The sequence below is a fragment of the Mobula birostris genome, chromosome 2 (genome assembly GCF_030028105.1).
Source record: "Mobula birostris isolate sMobBir1 chromosome 2, sMobBir1.hap1, whole genome shotgun sequence".
Taxonomy (NCBI): domain Eukaryota; kingdom Metazoa; phylum Chordata; class Chondrichthyes; order Myliobatiformes; family Myliobatidae; genus Mobula; species Mobula birostris.
The window spans coordinates 47619840-47639942 of record NC_092371.1 but is presented as its reverse complement, the minus strand read 5'-3'; the positions used below and the strand labels follow the sequence as shown (position 1 = coordinate 47639942).

General features: G+C 37.4%; 1 protein-coding gene across 2 annotated transcripts in view; it reads left to right on the top strand.

Moving 5' to 3' along the window:
• Positions 1-7395: 7395 nt before the first annotated feature.
• The window catches only part of LOC140208301 (stathmin-3-like), a 52555-nt gene continuing 39847 nt past the window's right edge, over positions 7396-20103 (top strand). Inside the window, exons 1-2 of one of the 2 annotated variants that reach the window (XM_072276891.1) lie at positions 7396-7613; positions 10800-10924. In XM_072276891.1, the coding sequence (XP_072132992.1) occupies positions 10906-10924 (19 nt within the window). In that variant the 5' untranslated portion in view covers positions 7396-7613; positions 10800-10905. Of the gene's footprint in view, positions 7637-10799; positions 10925-20103 lie in introns of both variants that reach the window. The other variant, XM_072276894.1, reaches the window with a different exon arrangement.

Below are 20103 nucleotides of genomic sequence, written 5' to 3'. Positions count from 1 at the left end.
CAGAACCCCAAGGATCGGAAAATAATAGAGATCAACAGTTTGGTGTCTGAATGTGGAACGATTACTTGAAGAAATCTGGACAAGGAAAGGAAGTTTTAAGTGTGCAGCTTGGAGGTAAGACAATTCCTCCATTCCTTAATTGTCTGAGAATAAATATCTTCATTACATCATTTAAAGGGAGTTTAAGAGTGAGCAGAATGTGTCTGTATTTTATTTGTGGCAGAGCTAATTAAAACTTCTGTGGTTATGCAACCAGTGGGGTCAGTATAAATTATTGGTCCACAAGTTAAACAGGTCATCAGTTACATGAAATTCGCAGAACTTCTAGTGGGACTGGAGAAAATTGCATGGAAAGCATTCAAGAATGTTGTTGAAAGTTTTCTGGGCAGCTACCTACAGAGCAACAAAACACATGCAGCTGGTTGACAACATGCACCAAGCATACAAACCATGAATTGCTACATGTCACTAAAGATTCATTTTCTGCAAACTTATTTAGACTTCTTCCCTGCAAATCTTGGCACAGTCAGTGACAAGCTTGGTGAAAAGTTTCACTAGGATATTGCAGTATCAGGGCAACTGGAATCTATCAATGCTGGCTAATTAGTATTGGACACTTAAGCGAGAAGCCTCATACATTGTGTACAAACAAAAATCATCAACAGAACATTTTTAGCTTAGCTGAACTATTGCAAAACGTTAGCACTGTTATGCAATTAAACACATTATATTCAATAAAACTTAATTTCTTGTTTCTCCAAATTCTTACGTGATACAACTAGTCTGAAATTATTTTTTGTGTTCAGCTTTAAGTGGTCTAATATAACCAAAAATATATCTGAGGAAGGAACTTCTTTTGAAAAAATTTGCTGTCCAGTGTAATTGGTCTGGCAGCCATGGCGAGACTTGCTCCAGTGAAAACTAAGGGAAGAACACAAAAGAATATGGAGGGTATGAAATGATACAAGAGGTTTATCATTAACCACCAGATCCAGAAAGAATTGACAAATGGTACAGGGAAGTTCCACATACTAAAAAAAAAGCTTAAAAGCTTGGGCTGAACTTCAACAATTAAGAATATGTACAAATTGCATATGATGGCACTCTAATTTTAGTTACCATGCTAATAACCTAACAAATGAACCAGTTGACACGACAAGTTGAAGAAACAGAATTTACCAGCTGGTTGGGAAGCAATTAAAGCATGGTTGGAGAGACAACCTCGAACCAGATTGATCAGAAGAAAGTGGTCGATTGCAAACAGAAGCCTTCAGAAGATGTTTGTGAAGATCCACTGTAGGATAGTTTGGCTCAGTTACTCAGGAGTCCCAGGAATAAGCGAAGATAATATTGAAGACGCCATATATGGCTCTCTCAAATCAACTTTCATCTATGGATTGAAACCAGATGTTGCCAAAATGGTGAAGCTAACAGGAGCAAATTGGAGGGAAACTGTTGTTTCCTGCAGTGAAATGGTACAATTTACCTAACAAGTGGAGTGGGATACCGACGTCCGAATAAGATTGGTACAGACTGGTCAATGGTTTCCACCTGCTAACCAACAAAGCAAGTGGAATTGGAATCCATGGCAAATTCATTATGGGACACAATCCCAAGGTAGTAAAGTGACATGCAAATTATGTGGTAGAAGAGGACATTGTTGGCATAAGAGATCAATTTCACCATAAGATCAACAACAACTTCAACCCCCATCTCACCAGGGAAGGAAAATTTTAATCAAATACCACAACTTCAGGCTACATTTGCAGATGTAATGGAGACATTATCAATATTGCAAAAATGACTAGACCTGTCCTGCAGCATTTGTCTACAGTGGCAGAGCAAAAATTGGGTGGCTTGTGTGTTAATTTACTAGTAGGATATGAACGTGTTGAATTCTTACTGGATACAGGAGCAGGGCTAACATGCATAACAGAAACTATTGCCCAAAAATGCAATGTGTCATTGACTAGCACCTGAAGATATGCACATAGTGCTGGAGGACAGAAAATTGAGCTAATCAAAAGCAGGCCAGTTCAAGTACTATTTGGTCCTCACCTAAGAGAAGGACAATTCTGGATGGGAGATATCTCACAACCTCTTCTCGGAACAGATGTCCTATTGACTTTAATTTCCACACTTGAATTCATTGAGGGTCAAATTATCTGGAATCTCATGTGGTTGGAAGAATCTAAATTAACCAGCCACTTTATATGGTCATGAGACAATAATGACCATAGCCTGCTGGAAATGGATTCTGCCAAGTTTACAGGTAAGATGCGAACTAGTACCAAACAATATCCTCTAAGTAAAACATCTTTAGAAAGCATCAGACCTATTGTCAATCAGCTAGAGGAGTGAGGAATTCTTGTCAAGGCATACGGTCTGTCAAACAGACCAGTCTGGTCTGTCAAGAAGGCAAATGGTACTTGGAGACTGATGATGGATCACAGGATTGCCGATCTATGTACTAACAAGTTAACCCCTCTGGTGGCAGATCCATCAGCTATCTTCAGCATCCCAATTCCATCCTATAAGTGGTTTGCTGTCATTAATATGGCCAATGTCTTCTGGTCGGTACACTGATGCTTGAATGTCAACCATGGTTGTGTTTTACAGTTGATGGTCAACAACATTAGTAGATGATGCTACCACAGGCATTTCACAATTGTCCTACTGTCTACCATTTGGCATTGTGACAACACCTAAGGAGCTTTCCAAGCACTGACTCAACTATCATACATATGTGGATGACATCCTAATCGCCTCTGAGACTGTAGATGAACATGATGTACTCTGTCTGCTTAATCATCTAGCCCCCAAGGGACACAAAACAATCTTGGACGAGGAACAATTGCAACAACAAGAAGCCATTTACTTGGACAGAAAATTTCCCAAGGCAAACAGGAAATCACTGAAGATCATACTAAGGCCATTAAGGCAGCAAAACCATCTACAACAGTCCAGCAACTTTGATCATTTCCAGGTTTGTGCAACTACAACAGAGCTTTGGTCAATTAATATGTTGAAATTGCTCAGTCCCTCACTGTGTGCTGAAAGGAGCAAGCACTCCAATGGCCCTGTAAGTCTTAATGAAGAGCAGGTGGAAGCTTTTCAAATTTTAAAGGCCATACTAAGGACTGCACCTGTATTGGGAATCCCTGATATGGGAAGAGCATTTACCCTGTATATCAACAAGAAGTGTGGCTACATGATGGCAGTCTTAACTCAAGAACATGGAGATCAGCAGCATCCTGTTGGATATTGGTAGGGCATTGAAGAACGCTATAGAACAGAGGGATCTAGGAATAATGGTGCATAGTTCCATGAAGGTAGAATCTCATGTGGATAGGGTGGTGAAGAAAGCTTTTGGTATGCTAGCCTTTATTAATCAGAGCATTGAGTATAGGATTTGGCATGTAATGTTGAAATTGTATAAGGCGTTGGTAAGGCCAGGTTTGGAGTATTGTGTACAGTTCTGGTCACTGAATTACAGGAAAGCTATCAATAAAATTGAGAGAGTACAGAGGAGGTTTACTAAAATGTTGCCTGGGTTTCATCTCCTAGGTGTAGCTCTCCCGGCCAGCCTCAGGGTCGCTCAGCTTGCTGTCGTCTAGGGAAATAGCCCTCGGCCCCACCAAACTGGGTAATCAGTTTGTGTGGATGCTGTGTGATGTACCCCACCCCGCCCAAATAACAGACAATACACCAAATATGATTAAATGATTTACAGTTTATAGATACTACTTGAACTACATAATTAATAGAGAATAAAATATAAAAGGAAAATAAAAGGCGCCACACTTACCAAAGTTCAACCTCTTTCTGCACAAACAGTTGGAGCTCAGGACCCTTCTTCTTCACCCTGCTACCCCTTGGACCACCTCGACTGGCCGCCTGGGACCAACAAAGGTGGTCGACCAGACGCTCCACATGAGTCCGTCTCCATCTCCTCTCCTCACCGAACGCCCCACTTAGGGTTCGACCCCGTTAGCGGGCTCACAGCACCTAGTCCATCCTCTGTCTCTCTCTCCTGCCTTCTCCCCCCAAACCCCGCGCATACAATATCTTACATAAGTTACAGAGAAAGGTTGAACAAGTTAGGTCTTTATTCTTTAGAGCGTAGAAGGTTGAGGAGGGACTTGATAGATGTGTTTAAAATTATGAGGGGGATTGACAGAGTTGACGTGGATAGGCTTTTTCCATTGAGAATGGGGGAGATTCAAACAAGAGGACATGAGTTGAGAGTTAAAGGGCAAAAGTTTAGGGGTAACATGATGGGGAACTTCTTTACTCAGAGAGTGGTAGCTGTGTGGAACGAGCTTCCAGCAGAAGTGGTTGAGGCAGGTTCGATGTTGTCGTTTAAAGTTAAATTGGATAGATATATGGACAGGAAAGGAATGGAGGGTTATGGGCAGAGTGCAGGTCGGTGGGACTACGTGAGAGTAAGAGTTTGGCACGGACTAGAAGGGCTGAGATGGCCTGTTTCCATGCTGTAATTGTTATATGGTTATATGGTTATATATTACTCTGCCAAATTAGACAATTTAGGATGGGGCTTCATTTCTACTAGCAGTGCATGCATCTTACCTACCAGTCATGACAGTTTCTGACATCATGCTGGACAAGACTTTAAACGTTGGATGTCCACACTAAGTACATACTTTACTGACCGTGAACAGGGCCTCTCAAGTGACAGCTGCTCGCTTGACCAAGTGGTCCACTCTTCTTGAGGCATTTAATATCATCACCCAAGGAGGAATTCCTGTGAATCTAGCTACAGCTTTGCCAGTGGACATGGAAGATTATGATCATCATGACTGTGCAAGAACAATAACATGGCAAGAAGATGCAAATTACCATAAAGAAGTGCCTTTGCTGAACCCAGACCTGATTCTGTACACTGAATGGCCTAATCCTGTTCCTATATCTTATGGTCTTATGGCTCCTGAACCATTGAGGATGCATTCAAATGGCTGGTTGGCTTGTTGTCACAGAAAATGAGTTGGTGACCTCAGGAAACATGGCTCCGGGTAGCTCTGCACAACAGGCAGAACTGAAAGCTTTGATTGAAACCTGTAGGCTACCAGAAGGAAGATCAGCTAATATCTACACAGATTCTCCATATGCTTTCAGAGTTGTCCATGACTTTGGAAATTTTTGGAGACCAAGAAGGTTTCTTACAGCCATTGGAACTCCAATCAAGAATAACCAACTAGTACGAGAACTTATAGAAGTCATACAAATACCATCAGAAGCTGTACTATCTAAATGTAAAGGTCACTAAAAAAGCACCACAGTGGAAAACTGTGGAAATGCATTTGCAGTCAAAACTTGCAAAAAGGACAGCAAGGGAAGGAATAAAGGAAATCGAAGAAACAAAGAAAACCTGATGACTGAAACCAAGTTGAACACTGTGTCATAGACGAACATGCAAGATATTCAAGAAATGCAAGATCAGCTGAAATGAAGAAAAGTGGTACTGGATGGATAATGATGGGTTATTAAGTGATGATGGAGTATGGAGATATGGCACTAGTCATAGACTGCTAGCCCCAGCTGAGCTGCTTCCTTACCTGGTACAGAAGATACACTGCTTAGGACACATTGGAATGCAAAAGATGGTTGACAGATTCTTCTAGTGGTGAGAATCCAAAGTACAGGATGCAAGCTTGTCAAACAGTTGAGAGATGTATGACATGCTACAAAATAAATCACAATCAATGGAGAAACTACCTCAGCGAAGTACTCCAACCCCACCCAGTCCATTTTTACATCTACATGTGGACTAGATTACTCCACTGAAATGCCAAGGACATTCAGATGTGTTAGTAATAGTGGACAAAGTTTCAAGATGGGTGAAGCCATCCCAGTAAGTAAATGAGTATCATGAGGAAGGTGTAGCATAGCCTACAGCTTGTCCTTAGTTTTATACAGCATTAGGGCAACCCCAAACAAGAAAATAAAACTGAGTCCAGTTGAAGTGGTGATAGGGTGACCCACAGTGTCTATAAAAAGTATTCACCCCCCCCACCCTTGGAAGTTTTCATGTTTTATTGTTTTATAATATTCAATCACAGTGGATTTAATTTGGCCTTTTTAACAGTGATCAACAGAAAAATCTTTCCTGTGTCAAAGTGAAAACAGATCTTTACAAATATAAAACACTAAATAAGTGATTGTGTAAGTATTCACCCCCTTTAATATGACATTCCCACGTATGGATGCGAGATGTGGACACTCACCAAGACTATGCAAAAGTCTCTAGATGGTTGCTATACACGAATGCTCTGGATGGCTCTTGACGTGAGTTGGCAACAGCACATGATGAACGTCGAGCTCTATGATGACCTACCAATGCTCTCCACTAAAATCGAGGCGAGAAGACTGCAACTAGCGGGGCACTGTCTACGCCACCCCAAGCTACCAGCCAGCCTAGTCATCATATGGGAGCCCAAGCATGGGAGGATGAACCCTGGGTGCCCTCCCAAGACTACGGTCAACACGCTCCTAGAAGACAGCGGTGCAGCTAATGTAGATGAACTGAACACACTGATGAGGGAGAGGGAGAAGTGGAGAGTCCGTCATCGTGCCCGACGCCAGCCCCCTAGGCCTGAGTCGACATAGTAGTAGTAGAATGAATACCAAATCATCGCTAGTGCAGCCAAAAGCTCTTAGAAGTCATAAATAATTAAAAGGAGATCTGTTTTTGAATACCTGTGTGTAGTCAAAGTGTTTCAATTGATTGTAGTTAAAATACACCTAAATCTGGAAGGTCCAACTGCTGGTGAGTCAGTATCCTGAGAAAAACTACACCATGAAGACAAAAGAACACTCCAAGGAACTCCATAAAAAGGTTATTGAAAAACACAAGTCAGGAGATGGATACAAGAAAATTTCCAAGTCACTGAATATCCCTTGGAGTACAGTTAAGTCAATCATAAGGAATGGAAAGAATATGGCACAGTTGTAAATCTGATTAGAGCAGGCCGTCATCAAAAACTAAGTGACCATGCAATAAGGCGACTCGTGAAGCAGGCCACCCAGAGACCTGTAACAACCCTGGAGGAGTTACAGACTTCAGTGGCTTACATGGGAGAGAATGCACATACAGCAACTGTTGGCCGGGTGCTTCACCAGTTGCAGCTTTTTGCACCAGAATAGCAAAGAGAAAGCTACTGCTGAAAAAAACTCACATGAAATCTTGGCTAGAGTTTGCTAGAAGGCATGTGGGAGACTCTGACGTTAGCTGGAAGATGATTCTATGGTCTGATTAAACCAAAATCGGGGATTTTGCCCATCAGACTAATCATTATGTTTAGTGTAAGCCAAACACCACACTGTAGCAGGCTCTGGATGGTTTATGAAGGTAGAAGGTAAAATGAATGTAGCAAAATACAGGGAAATCCCAGAGGAAAACCTGACACAGTCTGTAAGAGAACTGCGACTTGGGAGAAGATTTGTTTTCCAGCAAGACAATGACCCAAAGTATAAAGCCAAATCTACACAGGAATGGCTTTAAAACAACAAAGTTAATGTCCTGGAGTGGCCATGTCAAATTTCAGCGATACCTCTTTAAGACACAAAAGCTCAACAGGAAAAGAGAGCCAGCTGTGAGTAAACAACTGAATTCAATGTAAGAGAAAAGTCTCATGAAATGGGAAAATTTCCGTACTCAGTAAATGATGGCCAGCAATTGCTTCAAGAAAGAGATGTTGGAGACCACTGTATTTTAAATACTTTTTCTAAGATGAATTAATGTAAAGCTGAATTTTAATCTTTGTAACAAACTCATGCATTTTTCACAGTATGTTGTGGGTTATCCCCATTTACTGACAGAAAACTGTATGTTAATCTACCAGATTATCAACTTTCTCATTTTTCATTGGCTAAATATTAGCACGTTACCCATGTGATGTAATTGCGCAATCATTGATTGGTTTAATTTATCTAAGGAATTTCTCTTATTTTGATGATAAAAGTGATGGATTTTTCAGAGGCGTCATCCTTTATATTTGGCTTCTGGCTGCTTTTCATTCATTTTAGCTTTATTTCTGAGCTCTTTATTTAGTTGGCTTTGTATTTATATGTTTGTTAGTACTTTAAAGTCAGCAATTGTTAAGGATTAAGACTGCTCGCCATTCTTGACTCCTGCAAGAACCCTAAGGCTCAGAAAGCAATAGAGATCAAATAGAGATGTTTGAATCTGTGAGTAATCCAGACTGTAAAAGCTTCCACAGATACAGTTTATAGAAATAAATCATTAGCAAACATTAATAGGGATTCCGTACAAACATACAGGAGAAATTATATTGGGGGATAAGAAAATTGTGTGCAAATTAAACATATTTCATAGAATAAAACATAGAATACCTCCTGGTTACAGCAAGGAACAAGAGGTCCAGAGTGATTGAGGTGATGAAAGAAATCAGCATTAAATATTGGTGAAATAAATGGAGCTAAAAGAATATATATGACATTGATCAGATGACCTGCATCTCAAAGTTTTGAAAGATGTGGCTATGTACTGTGGGGAAAATGCTAGCATCTATTATTGAGGACGTGGTGGCAGGACACTTTCAGTCCACAGTGAAAACTAGAAATAGATCGATTGGTCAGCATGGACCTATGAAAAGGACATCTGATTTGTCAAATTTGCTGAAAGGTTTTTGAGGTTGTTTCTACTGGAATAGATAAAGAGACGTACACAAGAATTATTTGGTTTTTTGGAAGGTTTTTAATAAGGTGCCACACGAGGTTATTAAACAAAATCAGGGGACATGGGTTTGGGAACAATATACTGTGCTGGGCAACTGGAGGCTATGGGTTAAGGGTGAAAGGTGAAATACTTAAGGGGAACATGAGGGGAAACTTCTTCACAGAGAGTGGTGAGAGTGTGGAATGAGCTGCCAGAAGCGGTGGATGTGATTTTGATTTCAACGTTCAAGAGAAGTTTGGATAGGTACATTATCCAATTTGGATAGGCCTATTAACATTGGATAGGTTAATAGGCCTATGGAGGGCTATGGTCCTGGTGCAGGTCATTGGGACTGGGCAGATTAAATGGTTTGGACTGATGGGCCAAAGAGCCTTCTTCTGTAAGGACTGATTATGAACAGAATAACGTGGTGAGGGGAAAATGGGTTATTTTAAGGTGTGTAGCCTAATGAGGTGCAGCAGGGATCACATTAGTTGGTTCCCTCATTCAGACCATTGATTTGAACTATGAGGGAGCCAACTGCAACTTATCCAAATTTGCTGATGATTCAAAGTTGGATGGCAGAGTGTGTTGTGACAAGGATGGGAGAGGCTTAGGGGTAATATATGCAGCCCAACTGAATGAACAAGAACACAGTAGATAGAATGTAATGTCAAAAAATGAGAGGTCATTAACTTTAGCGGAAAAAGTAGAATAGGGCAATATTTTTAAAATGGTTGAAACGCGTGTCCATTGGTGTTCAGAGTATCTATGTAAATACTATGTGTATATTACTGAGAGTTATCATACAAGTGTAGCAAGACATTAGGAAAGTAAATGGTGTATTGGCCTTATTGATAAAAGTACAAGTGTTCAAAGGTTTTACTACAGTTACATCTGACCCTGATGAGAAAACCTTGGGATAACATCCATTAAACTATCCTCAATCCAAGCCAGTATATTACCTGAACCTGTGCATCATAGTTTTGTTTAATAATTTTGTTACCTCAGGAATTTTTACATGGTTTGATCACAACAGGTTCTATTGGTATGACATTTCCACTGGGGAGAGATTTTCTCTTACAAGAGCTGACAGTCTCAAAATGCAGGATCAGCCATTCAGGACTATAAAATATTTTCTTCATCCATAGTACAGTGAATCTTCAGAATTCTCTGTGAGGAAGGACTGTGGGCTGTAGAGTCTATACTGAAAACAAAGATCAATAGAGCTGTGAATATGAAAGGAATCATGAAGAGCAGGGTTAAATCAGAAAAGATAAAAAAAAGCTTTGATTTCACTGAGAGTTGAAGCAGGCATGAGAAGGTGAATGGCCTATTTTTGCTTCAAATTCCTTCATGTTTTATGTGTTTTTTTACTGACTTTATTTTATTTGAATTTTTAATAGATCTTAACTTTTTAAATTATTTACTTCAAATTCTAATAGTTTCTAAATGACACTGAATTAGGATTAATTAAAAACTATTAAAACCAATGACAGCTTTTCTCGCTGGTAAAAGCTAGAGCATTTCATGGGAAGGGTCTCTGCAATGCCCTGTCTTGCTGAATCACTTTAGAAATGAAAGAATATTTATGGTCTATATTACATGTAGCTTGCATGGAGAAATGCTATGCAGTGCACAGTACTGTAGAGGTTAATGGAATTGCAATATCTATCATCAATGCCTTAACACAGGCTCCTGAACTTGTTTTAGCATTTGAAGGTACTTATTGTATATATTATATATAAAAAAAACCTTTAGTTCAGAGGCCAATAATGTTTATTTTGATTTCTCAAAGACTATCCATAAATGCAGCATATTTTATAAAATGATTGGGTTTTTTAAATAATAACTTCCAATGTCAAACTGGCTGAAAGAGCTACCATTTGGAATGTGCAATTAATAGGGGAGTTTCAAAATATATCACCAAATTCAAACAGTTTTATCAGTACATTTTAGGACCCAGAGGTCTTTGAGCCATTAGCAAATTAATACTCATTGTTCAGGGAAAAAGGCAGTATAGCAGTGACATCAAAGCAGTGTCTCTACCACTCAGATTTACTGTCTCGAACAGGTTGCCTCTCCTCTTTCTCTCCTGCAGTTTACACACCACTGAGTCAGTGCCTTATTCAGACATCTGCCTCCACACCACTGCAGAACAGACCCATCTCATTCCTGCTACTTGAGCCTCTACATCCTACATCATCATGTCTAGCACCATAGCCGGTATGTAAAAAATATTTCTTTTATGTTTATTGCTTTACAAATATATTTTGCATGTTAATTTAATTTGGAGGAGAGCAAGATATTGTGTTGGAAAATCTGTCAGCAGTTCATTTTCCAAGGGCAGATCTGTATGCAGTATGGGTTACAGTTAGTTCTTCGAATGTTTAATTTAAATGCTATATTTTTATTTCATGAAAGTACCTGCTGTAATTTGAAATGATGAAGCATATGGAATTGGTAATGTATCAGAATTGTATTATTAAAACAGTGGAAAAGAAAATGATCAGCATTTCTCTTCAGTCTTCCTTAAGCAGTGTGAGGCAAATTTGACTTAATGCAGAAGGTTCCACCCAGCAGCCATATTTCTTCCCTGGGTGGACAGAAAATTGTGAAGGTCTGTATGTCTGAACACCCTGATACAGAGAATGAGAGGGAATTGCCTTTCAAATAAATTGATTACAAATACTGTAACATTGACAGCAAGCATGGTGGTTGACACAAGCCTGTGTAGTTATTAATTTGTATCGGAAATGGACTGCGGGGGAATGTCACTGAAACTAGGTCAGTAAAATAATTTAATAAGAAAAACTGCAATCAGGAGATGTTTATTTTTCAGGCCAATTTCAACCAGGAAATTATACCTGAAGAGAAATTCGCAACTCTGGCAGGTCTCTTGTTTGATTTTTGTACATATCCTTCAGACTTAAGAAATTTACATTTTTCCAATTAAATTTTTAATATTTTATGATTGCCCAAAGATAGTTTCTTTTAAAATAATTTGCTGAGACTGCTACTGATAACAGCCACGTCCCAGAATAATTCAACCTGCTTTATTGATCCATGTTATAAAGAATAAATTACTGATGGGAACCGAGACAAAGATTATTAGTTCAGAGTTCTGCGACCTGTTAGAAAGTTTCTTTGTGAAACAAATAAAAACATGAATGTGGAAAAAATAGGCTGTTTGTTGAGGAAAACTAAAACAATAGCGCTTTTACTGTCATGCTGAAGGAGGCGGACAAACATTAATTCTTCTCAAATGAAGTCAGTTCCCAGCGCAATATAAATGAACAGAGGCTACTAGTTTGTAAATGCAGTATTTTTTTGCAGCTGGGATCTGCTTAGATTTCTAGAAGCACCAAATAGATTTAGCTTGGAGAATTTATTTTAAAGGATATTATATTTAAATTGTCGTGAAGGGCACACTGGGTAAACAGTGGCAAGTCCAATAACAACATAGATGATATCGAAGAAATTAGTAAAATAGCTGCTCTGTGATTTTATGATTTGTAAGCCGTAAAGAAAATAGTGTTATATAATGGAAATCTCTGCAAAGATCCTGGCACTGACTCTGCCCAATTTCAAAGCAATTTCTCAGGTGAATAATACCTGCACAGTTTTCAAAATACAAAGTACTTGTCAAAAATAAATATACTCTAGAATGCATTTATAATAGTGGGCTACCAGTTAAACAAGTCTTCAGAAATTATAGCTTGCCTCACAAAGCACAGAGCCTAGAATTCTAAATGCTGTTTCTTTGTAAATCCCTTTCTCTTTGTGTACATGAAACAATAAACTATGGACAAAATGGAGTGTTTATTGTTTCCTGGCAGACCTAAATCTTGTGTGCTTAGAAGTGATAAAAATTTGGTAAATATAAGGCAATAGTTGCCTTAAGGAATATGCTCATAAGCCATTATGAAGATGAAAGTGATGCTAAATAATCAAGTGAAGATGATATTACACTGAATACTTAAAATAGGATAACTATCAGTAAAATACTGTGCTAGTAAATTAAAACAGAAATGGAAAGTGATTTTCAATTGTTTTGGATCAAATCTTTGACCTTCTGTTTTCTTCAGTTATGTAAGTCTGAGACAATAAGAGGCTTGGATGTGTGTATGGACAGCAATTCCTTCATTTTAATGAATTTCATTGAAGTTAACACACTTTGTTGACATGGCAGAATCTTAGGCTGAAACAATTAGTTTGCTGCTACAAATTACAAGGGTTTGCAGCATCTGCAACGCCTGGCCAGATTTGCAGGCCGTGTCGTCACAGTTGAAACCTGCATCAAACTGAGGCAGTGTCTCTGAGTGTCAGATCACTTGTGCTGCAATTTGTGGTGCAAGACAAGTGGGGGGTCATGGATTAAAATGCCTGGATGCTTAATGAGGGTTTTTGTATTTAAATGAGGGTATATGTGTTTTAAGCAAAACATCATAACTTACCTGTTCATTTTGTTTAGTAGATCATCCACTTAGATTTCAAAACATTTTCTGTGCAGCCAGTTATTTTCCTGTTTTGAACATTTAAAAATAAACCAATTATTAATGCTGATAAGCTCTTACTTTCCTGTATAGATTAGACTTGCCTGCAGGTGGTAGAGAAAGTTGTTATCCAGTAAATACGTTCTGTAATCTTGCACTTCATTGAAAATATTAAAGATCATTAGAATTTTTAGTTAAGGCATACTTCATTACTTTCTTTCATTTTCTCTTTACAGTATTCACCAGTGCAAGTCATTTTTAGATACTTAGCAAACAGCATATTTAGAAAACCAAGGAAAAGTATTTGGTATTCAATAGGCTTTTGAATGTTTACCATCTCTAAACATTTTCCTAAAAAAAAATAAAACAAAGCTTTTGGTGATAATTTAGTTTATCTCTTATTTTTATATTTTATGTACATTTATTCTAACAGGTGCAAATTTGCATGTCAATTAAGAAATGTTGACATGGTACATGCATGCGTTATAAAATTGAATCACTTCAGAAGCATTCTATTTTAGGAATCTAACAGCCTGAAATCACTAAAGATTTATTGTCTTAATGTGTCTGCATTGTCACCATAAAATCTTTTTATACACAAGAAAGAATAATTGCTTTTTAAGCTTATGTTAGAGCTTTCCATCAGAAACTGACAACTTAGTTTTCTTTGGGTAATGATGTATCAGCTGTTTCCTGATGCATTTCTTCTGTATCATACTGGATATCCTAAAGGACAACAGCAAACAAGGACATTTATGCTAATAGTGTCATTTCTGATTGGATTCTTATTAATACCAATATTATATCAAACACAATGTACAACACTGAATTATTTTAAATTGTATTAGAATTATTATCACCTTTTGAGAAATTTGCTGCAATTACTCAGTGTTAGCTTTGGTGGCCTTTGATTTATATTTTACAGCTTGTTTTGATCTTTTGCATTGCTCCCTGGTGTGAGAAATTTCATTGACCTGAATTATAACTTAAGTCCAGATGTTCACTTTTATTCCTAAGATAGATGACACTTAACAAAACCCCTGGGAATTAAATCTCTTATCCGTCCTTGCCAGCTTTTCTTTTTATCTACCCAAAAAAATTGCTTCTCATAGATTTTCAGTGACTGCTGCAATACAAGAGCATTTTGTGAACAAGATTAAAAGCTCTATGCTAAAGTTTACCTATTTTTGTCCAGACATAAGGTCATGTAGCTTTCTGAGATTTGTGAATTACAATTTCAAATAACATAGCCCCTAAGTTTACAGACAATGATCAAAGTAATCTCCTAATAAGTGATCAACAGATAGGTGATTGAACTCAACAATCTGATTTGTTTCTTTCTTCACAAATGCTGTCTGAACTACTGAATATTTCTAGCATGTTCAGTTTTCTATTGCAGATTTCCACAATCTAATATATTTTGTTTTGATAAAGTAATATCCTCATTGCCTTCTGACAGTTCACTCTGTCTTCAACAAAGTGTATTCTTTTTGTATTCAGATACCAAATCATCATGTATAGTAGGATTTGTTATAAGATTGATAAAGAGATGTTATTAATGGCTAAAATTTTGTTGAAGAAAGGTGACATTCAATGCAAGATGGCAAAAACTAAAAAATGTAGAAATAATGAACTGGTTGAGTAACTTCATTGGAATCTAGTTGCACACATAAAACACTAACTTATTCTTTCTGCAAATGTTGCTTGATTTGCCTTGTGTTTCCATCAATTTCAGTTTTGCTTTGTACTATCAACATCTAACTTACATAGATTATTGTCTGATGTGTCATAGCATTGCTTTAAGGTGGTTGCTCGGTTAAAAACCATTAGATTCCAACTACTCTGCTATTTGACAAAGCAATTGCTCTAATACCATTGTAAAAAACTATCTGAAGATATAATCAAGTGTTTTCTTTAGCATGAATATACTAGAAAGAATGTGGAATATTTTAGCTGACATCCACTGCAAATCTGCTGTACCCAAACTTGCTCAATTCCTAATTGAAGGGTGCAGTGGAGGCTTCAGTTCCGTACAGTACCAACTGCTGGACATCTACAGTTGGACTGAGCTGTGCAAACTTCCTCAAATTTCCACCTCTCAAGTTGAGAAACCAGTTCATTAGCTCATTCCAGGTTAACAGGCTACAACAACAACAAAAGCCCATTGAAATCAATGGGAGAAAGCAAGTGCTGGGATAAAAGGCAAGTAAAGGTTTATATTTGTTTTCTTTAGTTAACTAAAATGACTTATTTGTTTTCAGTGTATGTGTATTTTCCTTTAACTGTCCCAACTCAAAATTTTCCTCTAAATATCTTGAATTTTTTTTAACATTATTGTCAGATCCTGTGTGATTATACATGTTTGCTACTTACAAGCATTCAGTTCAAACAGAAGATTTGCCAGCTGCTGCATCCTGTTTTCTGGACTCGGGAGAGTTTTTAAAATCTAGATTTTGATTTAAAATCTGAATTGTTGCACTATTACTGTACTGACGTTCAGACAGAAATGGAGATACCTTTATCATGGATAGGTGAAATCCCAAGATGCATAATTCTCTGAAGGAGCCATGATTTTCATCTGTTCAGTTGCTGAAATGAAGTTTTATTTATAATCCCTTCATGATCAGAGACATATTAAGAGGAAAAACTGTGATACATCCTGCTCTTCATTTCTCTGATGTACATAATATGCAGTATTTGTGATTCTCTGTTATGAAAGGAAGCCACAGTAAAATTTCCCGGTGATTTACTTATCATTAGTTTGTGATAGGTTGGGATTCCAGTTGATTCATTACTTGAAACTGGAGCAACAATCTTGTTATTGGCATTTTCTCACTACAGCCATCTAAAATCTTGTTAAAACTGGGTTTCAATGGAAAGTAAGTCTTCAGATACACTGTTCAGTGGCACATGCTGTTTTGATTCCTATTTTACTCATAGTGAATGGTCAATTATGCATGCACAGGCATATGAAAAACACATTTCTAGTGAGGTGAGGAAGAATAATAGGTACTAGATAAGGAAGCTGTCACTTCTGGAGTCAAAAAGTACTAATTCAACATTAAATGTGTCATATTGGATGTATACTGGTTTACTTGGTGGGATTTTCACTGGAACAGATGTCAACTCTTATCAATATATTAAATTGTTAAAGTACAATATATAATGAAAGCAAGCTATAAGATGAAATGCCAGTCAGACCCAACAAGAATTAGACATTTAAAATTTCAAGTGATGCACTATTTAGATTCTCTTACAATTTACTGGATCAAATAAAGGATCACTTTATGTACCATATGCTTAGAGGAGATAATATCATGAAAGTGTATTATTTGTAATATTTCTGAAAAGTATTTGCTGTTAATAACTAACAGAGTCAGATTCTTGGAAAAAAATGTTAAATGTCATTTCATGATTATGGATAAATGGCCATTATTTTTAAAGAAGTGTTAAGAGACATCTAGATCCTAAAATTATATTACTTTTCTCTTAAATACTTCTATATTTCATTTTACTAATACATATAACAATGGTAATAACTTATTACTGGTAATTTACTAATGCCCATTCTCAAAGCCATAGTGCAGTATTGTCACTGAGCACAATTTCCAAGTTTTACGATGTAATACGGTTTTATGAAAGATGTTACAGAGGAGTATATAATGTGCAAATGTTCAGGGAAGATGAGACCTATGAATGGTTTCATTATTCATTTGAAAGCAGTGCCATTCATTGTCTTAAAATGTCATTCTTGGATAACCTACTCTTTGAATATGTCATTCTATTTTTTTACATGGCTGATGCGTTCCACTTCGATAAAAGTATCACTGAAAAATGATTGTATTAGAGCGAGATAACTGTATATTGAAAGGTGATATTCTATGGTATGTTTAATAAAGCCCATCTTTCCATGTGCAAATTCACATCTAAGCTGTACTATAACAGAGGATATACAGTATAATGTGGAAGAATGCAAAAAGAAAAGATAAATAATCAGATGCCCGGATATAATTTTTAGAAATATTATTTTGCAATATATAATGTATACATACAGTATTCCAGATACGGATTAATAGCAGAGAGGTGCTAGCTTCTTGATTATATCCTGACAAATCGGCAAATGATGCCAGAAATATTTAACCATTCAGTACCTGAAGTGTTTCTGTGGAGTAAAGGAAGAACTGGACTGATTTGGAAGCCAAACATCCTCTAGTAGATGACATCGTCGTCATCATCATCATCATCATCATATCATACACTTGGTAACTGCTACACTGGAATCTTCTTTCCAGGCATATTGTTCATATATATGGTGGTGCAGTCACCAAAAGCTGGAAAACTATTCATATTAAAAAGTAAATTTGCTTATGACAGCATCCATTGATAGTTCATGTAGAAATAAATTAAAAGGTGATAATTATTCACCAATCATTTCAATGATTTTTTCATCACAGTGCCAGCTGGAGTCATTGGCACCTGAGAATCTTAAAAATCTTTAAAGGATGAAAGAACTGATGTATCACCATTAAGCCCCTCATACTTATAACCTTGATGGAGCCTATACGTGTATTAGGTTTTTAAAAAAATGTTTTTCATTTTAATGCTTTCATTTTATTTATCATCCAGGATAAGCTTTTTCCTTGGTCTGATGGAGAAAACATCATTTACAGTGATTGAAATGGAACATAAAAAAAACAGAATACTTAAATTGAACTGTGGGCTGGTGCATGTAGAAGAAAACAATGGTTATTAGATTGCCTCGAGAGAGAAAATAATCATTTTCATTACATAACCTCAGGAAACATGTGAGAAAGTTAACAACATGGCCAGCATACATTGAGGAGATTGTTACTGTTTGCCAATTGAGAACAGTTTTCAAAATTGGCACATTGTTAAACTAGAGGAAGCAAGCTTTCCTGAGTGTGTTGTGTATAAAAATATTACATTTAAAATGATTTTCAGATTTTATTTACAGTGTCTATGAAACTGAGTAACATAAGAGTACTTCAGAGGCTCACGGTCTTTACTACCTGGCTGACTAAAATACCAAACACAGAAGCTACCAAACCCCACTCTGATACTACTAATAATGCCCAATTACTAAATAACAGAGCTTAAAAATAGGGCAATGATACCATTGCAGTTAGCTCAGCAGACTGGTTGTCCAAAGGTTAGGACTTTGATTTTGAGTTCACATGGTAATTGGAAGGAAGATCAAGTTAATTAATAAAAGTAAATTGGAATTGCCAATGGAATTACTGGATTGTCATTAAAAGAGCCATTTGCTTCAATTTGGGGAAGGGAATAAGACTATATGACCATTAGATGTAGGAGCAGAATTAAGCCATTTTGCCCATCGAATCTGCTCTGTCATTTCTTCATGGCTGATCCAATTTTCCTCTTAGCCCCAATCTCCTGCCTTTTCCCCATATCTATTCATGCCTCTCTCATCCTTACCAATCTGACCTCTAAGCCAAGCCACTTTTACAACAGTGGATCAAATGAAATCTAAAATCAACCAACAAATTAGTTCAAGGGCCATTAGTGATGTCCATTAGTGATGTCCATTAAATGATGACTTTGCCGATAACATCAACACCCCACGAACAAACATAAATAAAATGTAAGCCAGATTGTGAAATCTGAATATCTGAAGTTACCATCTGCATGCATTATTGAGGAATGATTAATAAATTTATTTGAAATTCCTCTCCATGATACTTTTATGAAGACAGATACATACTCAGAATAAACAGTCAATGCTTTCAGTAATAAAATGGATGAAGAAATGCAAGACAATTGTGTTTAACTCTGATTTGCCACAGTCCCAAGAGATACATTAGGGACTAACTGTATTATAAACTAAACATGCGTATTTAGTAGGATAATGACATGAAGTTGGGAAAATTGACAAATGTGATATCCTCCATATCTGAATTATTAATATGCTCTGCTTTAGCCTTGGCTATTTTTATTCAGCTGGTGATACTGTCTGTGATTGGGGCATCCATTTTGAAGTGATCCAGGTTCTTAAGCATTTACCTTTGATGCATTACTATTATGGATGTTGCCAATTAGAAAGCTTGCAAGAGCAGATATCTGAGCTCAGGTAGCCCCACCGACAACCCCCCCCCCCCCACCACACCAAGCTCCCTGAAGATCCAATGTATTGAAGTGGAAAAGCTGCTGCAACTGCTTCATGTGAATGGGACTTTTCTTCTGTAAACAAGGAGCCAACAGATTTCATGTAAATTGTACAATTTTCCAATTTAAGTGAATGAAGACTAAATGTGCTTCAGCTAACAATTGGTAAACATAAAATGTACAAGAATTATATCAAATTCCAGAGACAAGTGACTGCATAATAATGTAGTAATAATGGCTTTAATAGTGTAGTGTAGTTTATTTAAGCATTATGTAGATCCAAATGGACTTGCCCAGAGTGAGAACAATGACAATCATTTATGGTTGCTCTGTATCACTCTGGGAACTCAGCATGTAAAAGCATTTATGAAGGAAGCGCGGCAGCACCTCTACTTCCTTAAAAGTTTGCCAAGATTCGGCAGGACATCTAAAACTTTAACAAACTTCTGTACAGGTGTGTAGAGAGTATATTGACTGGCAGCATCGCTGCCTGGTATGGAAACACTAATTACCCTGAATGGAAAATTCTATAAAATATAATGGACATGGCCCATTCCATCAGATGTATAGCCCTTTCTACCACTGAGCACATCTACACAGAGCATTGTTGCAAAAAAAGCAGCACCAGGGACCCTCACCACCCAGGACATGCTCTCTTCTCGCTGCTGCCATCAGGAAGAAGTACAGGAGCTCAGGACTCACACCACCAGACTCAGGAACAGTTATTACCCCTCAACCATCAGGGTTTAGAACCAGAGGGCATAA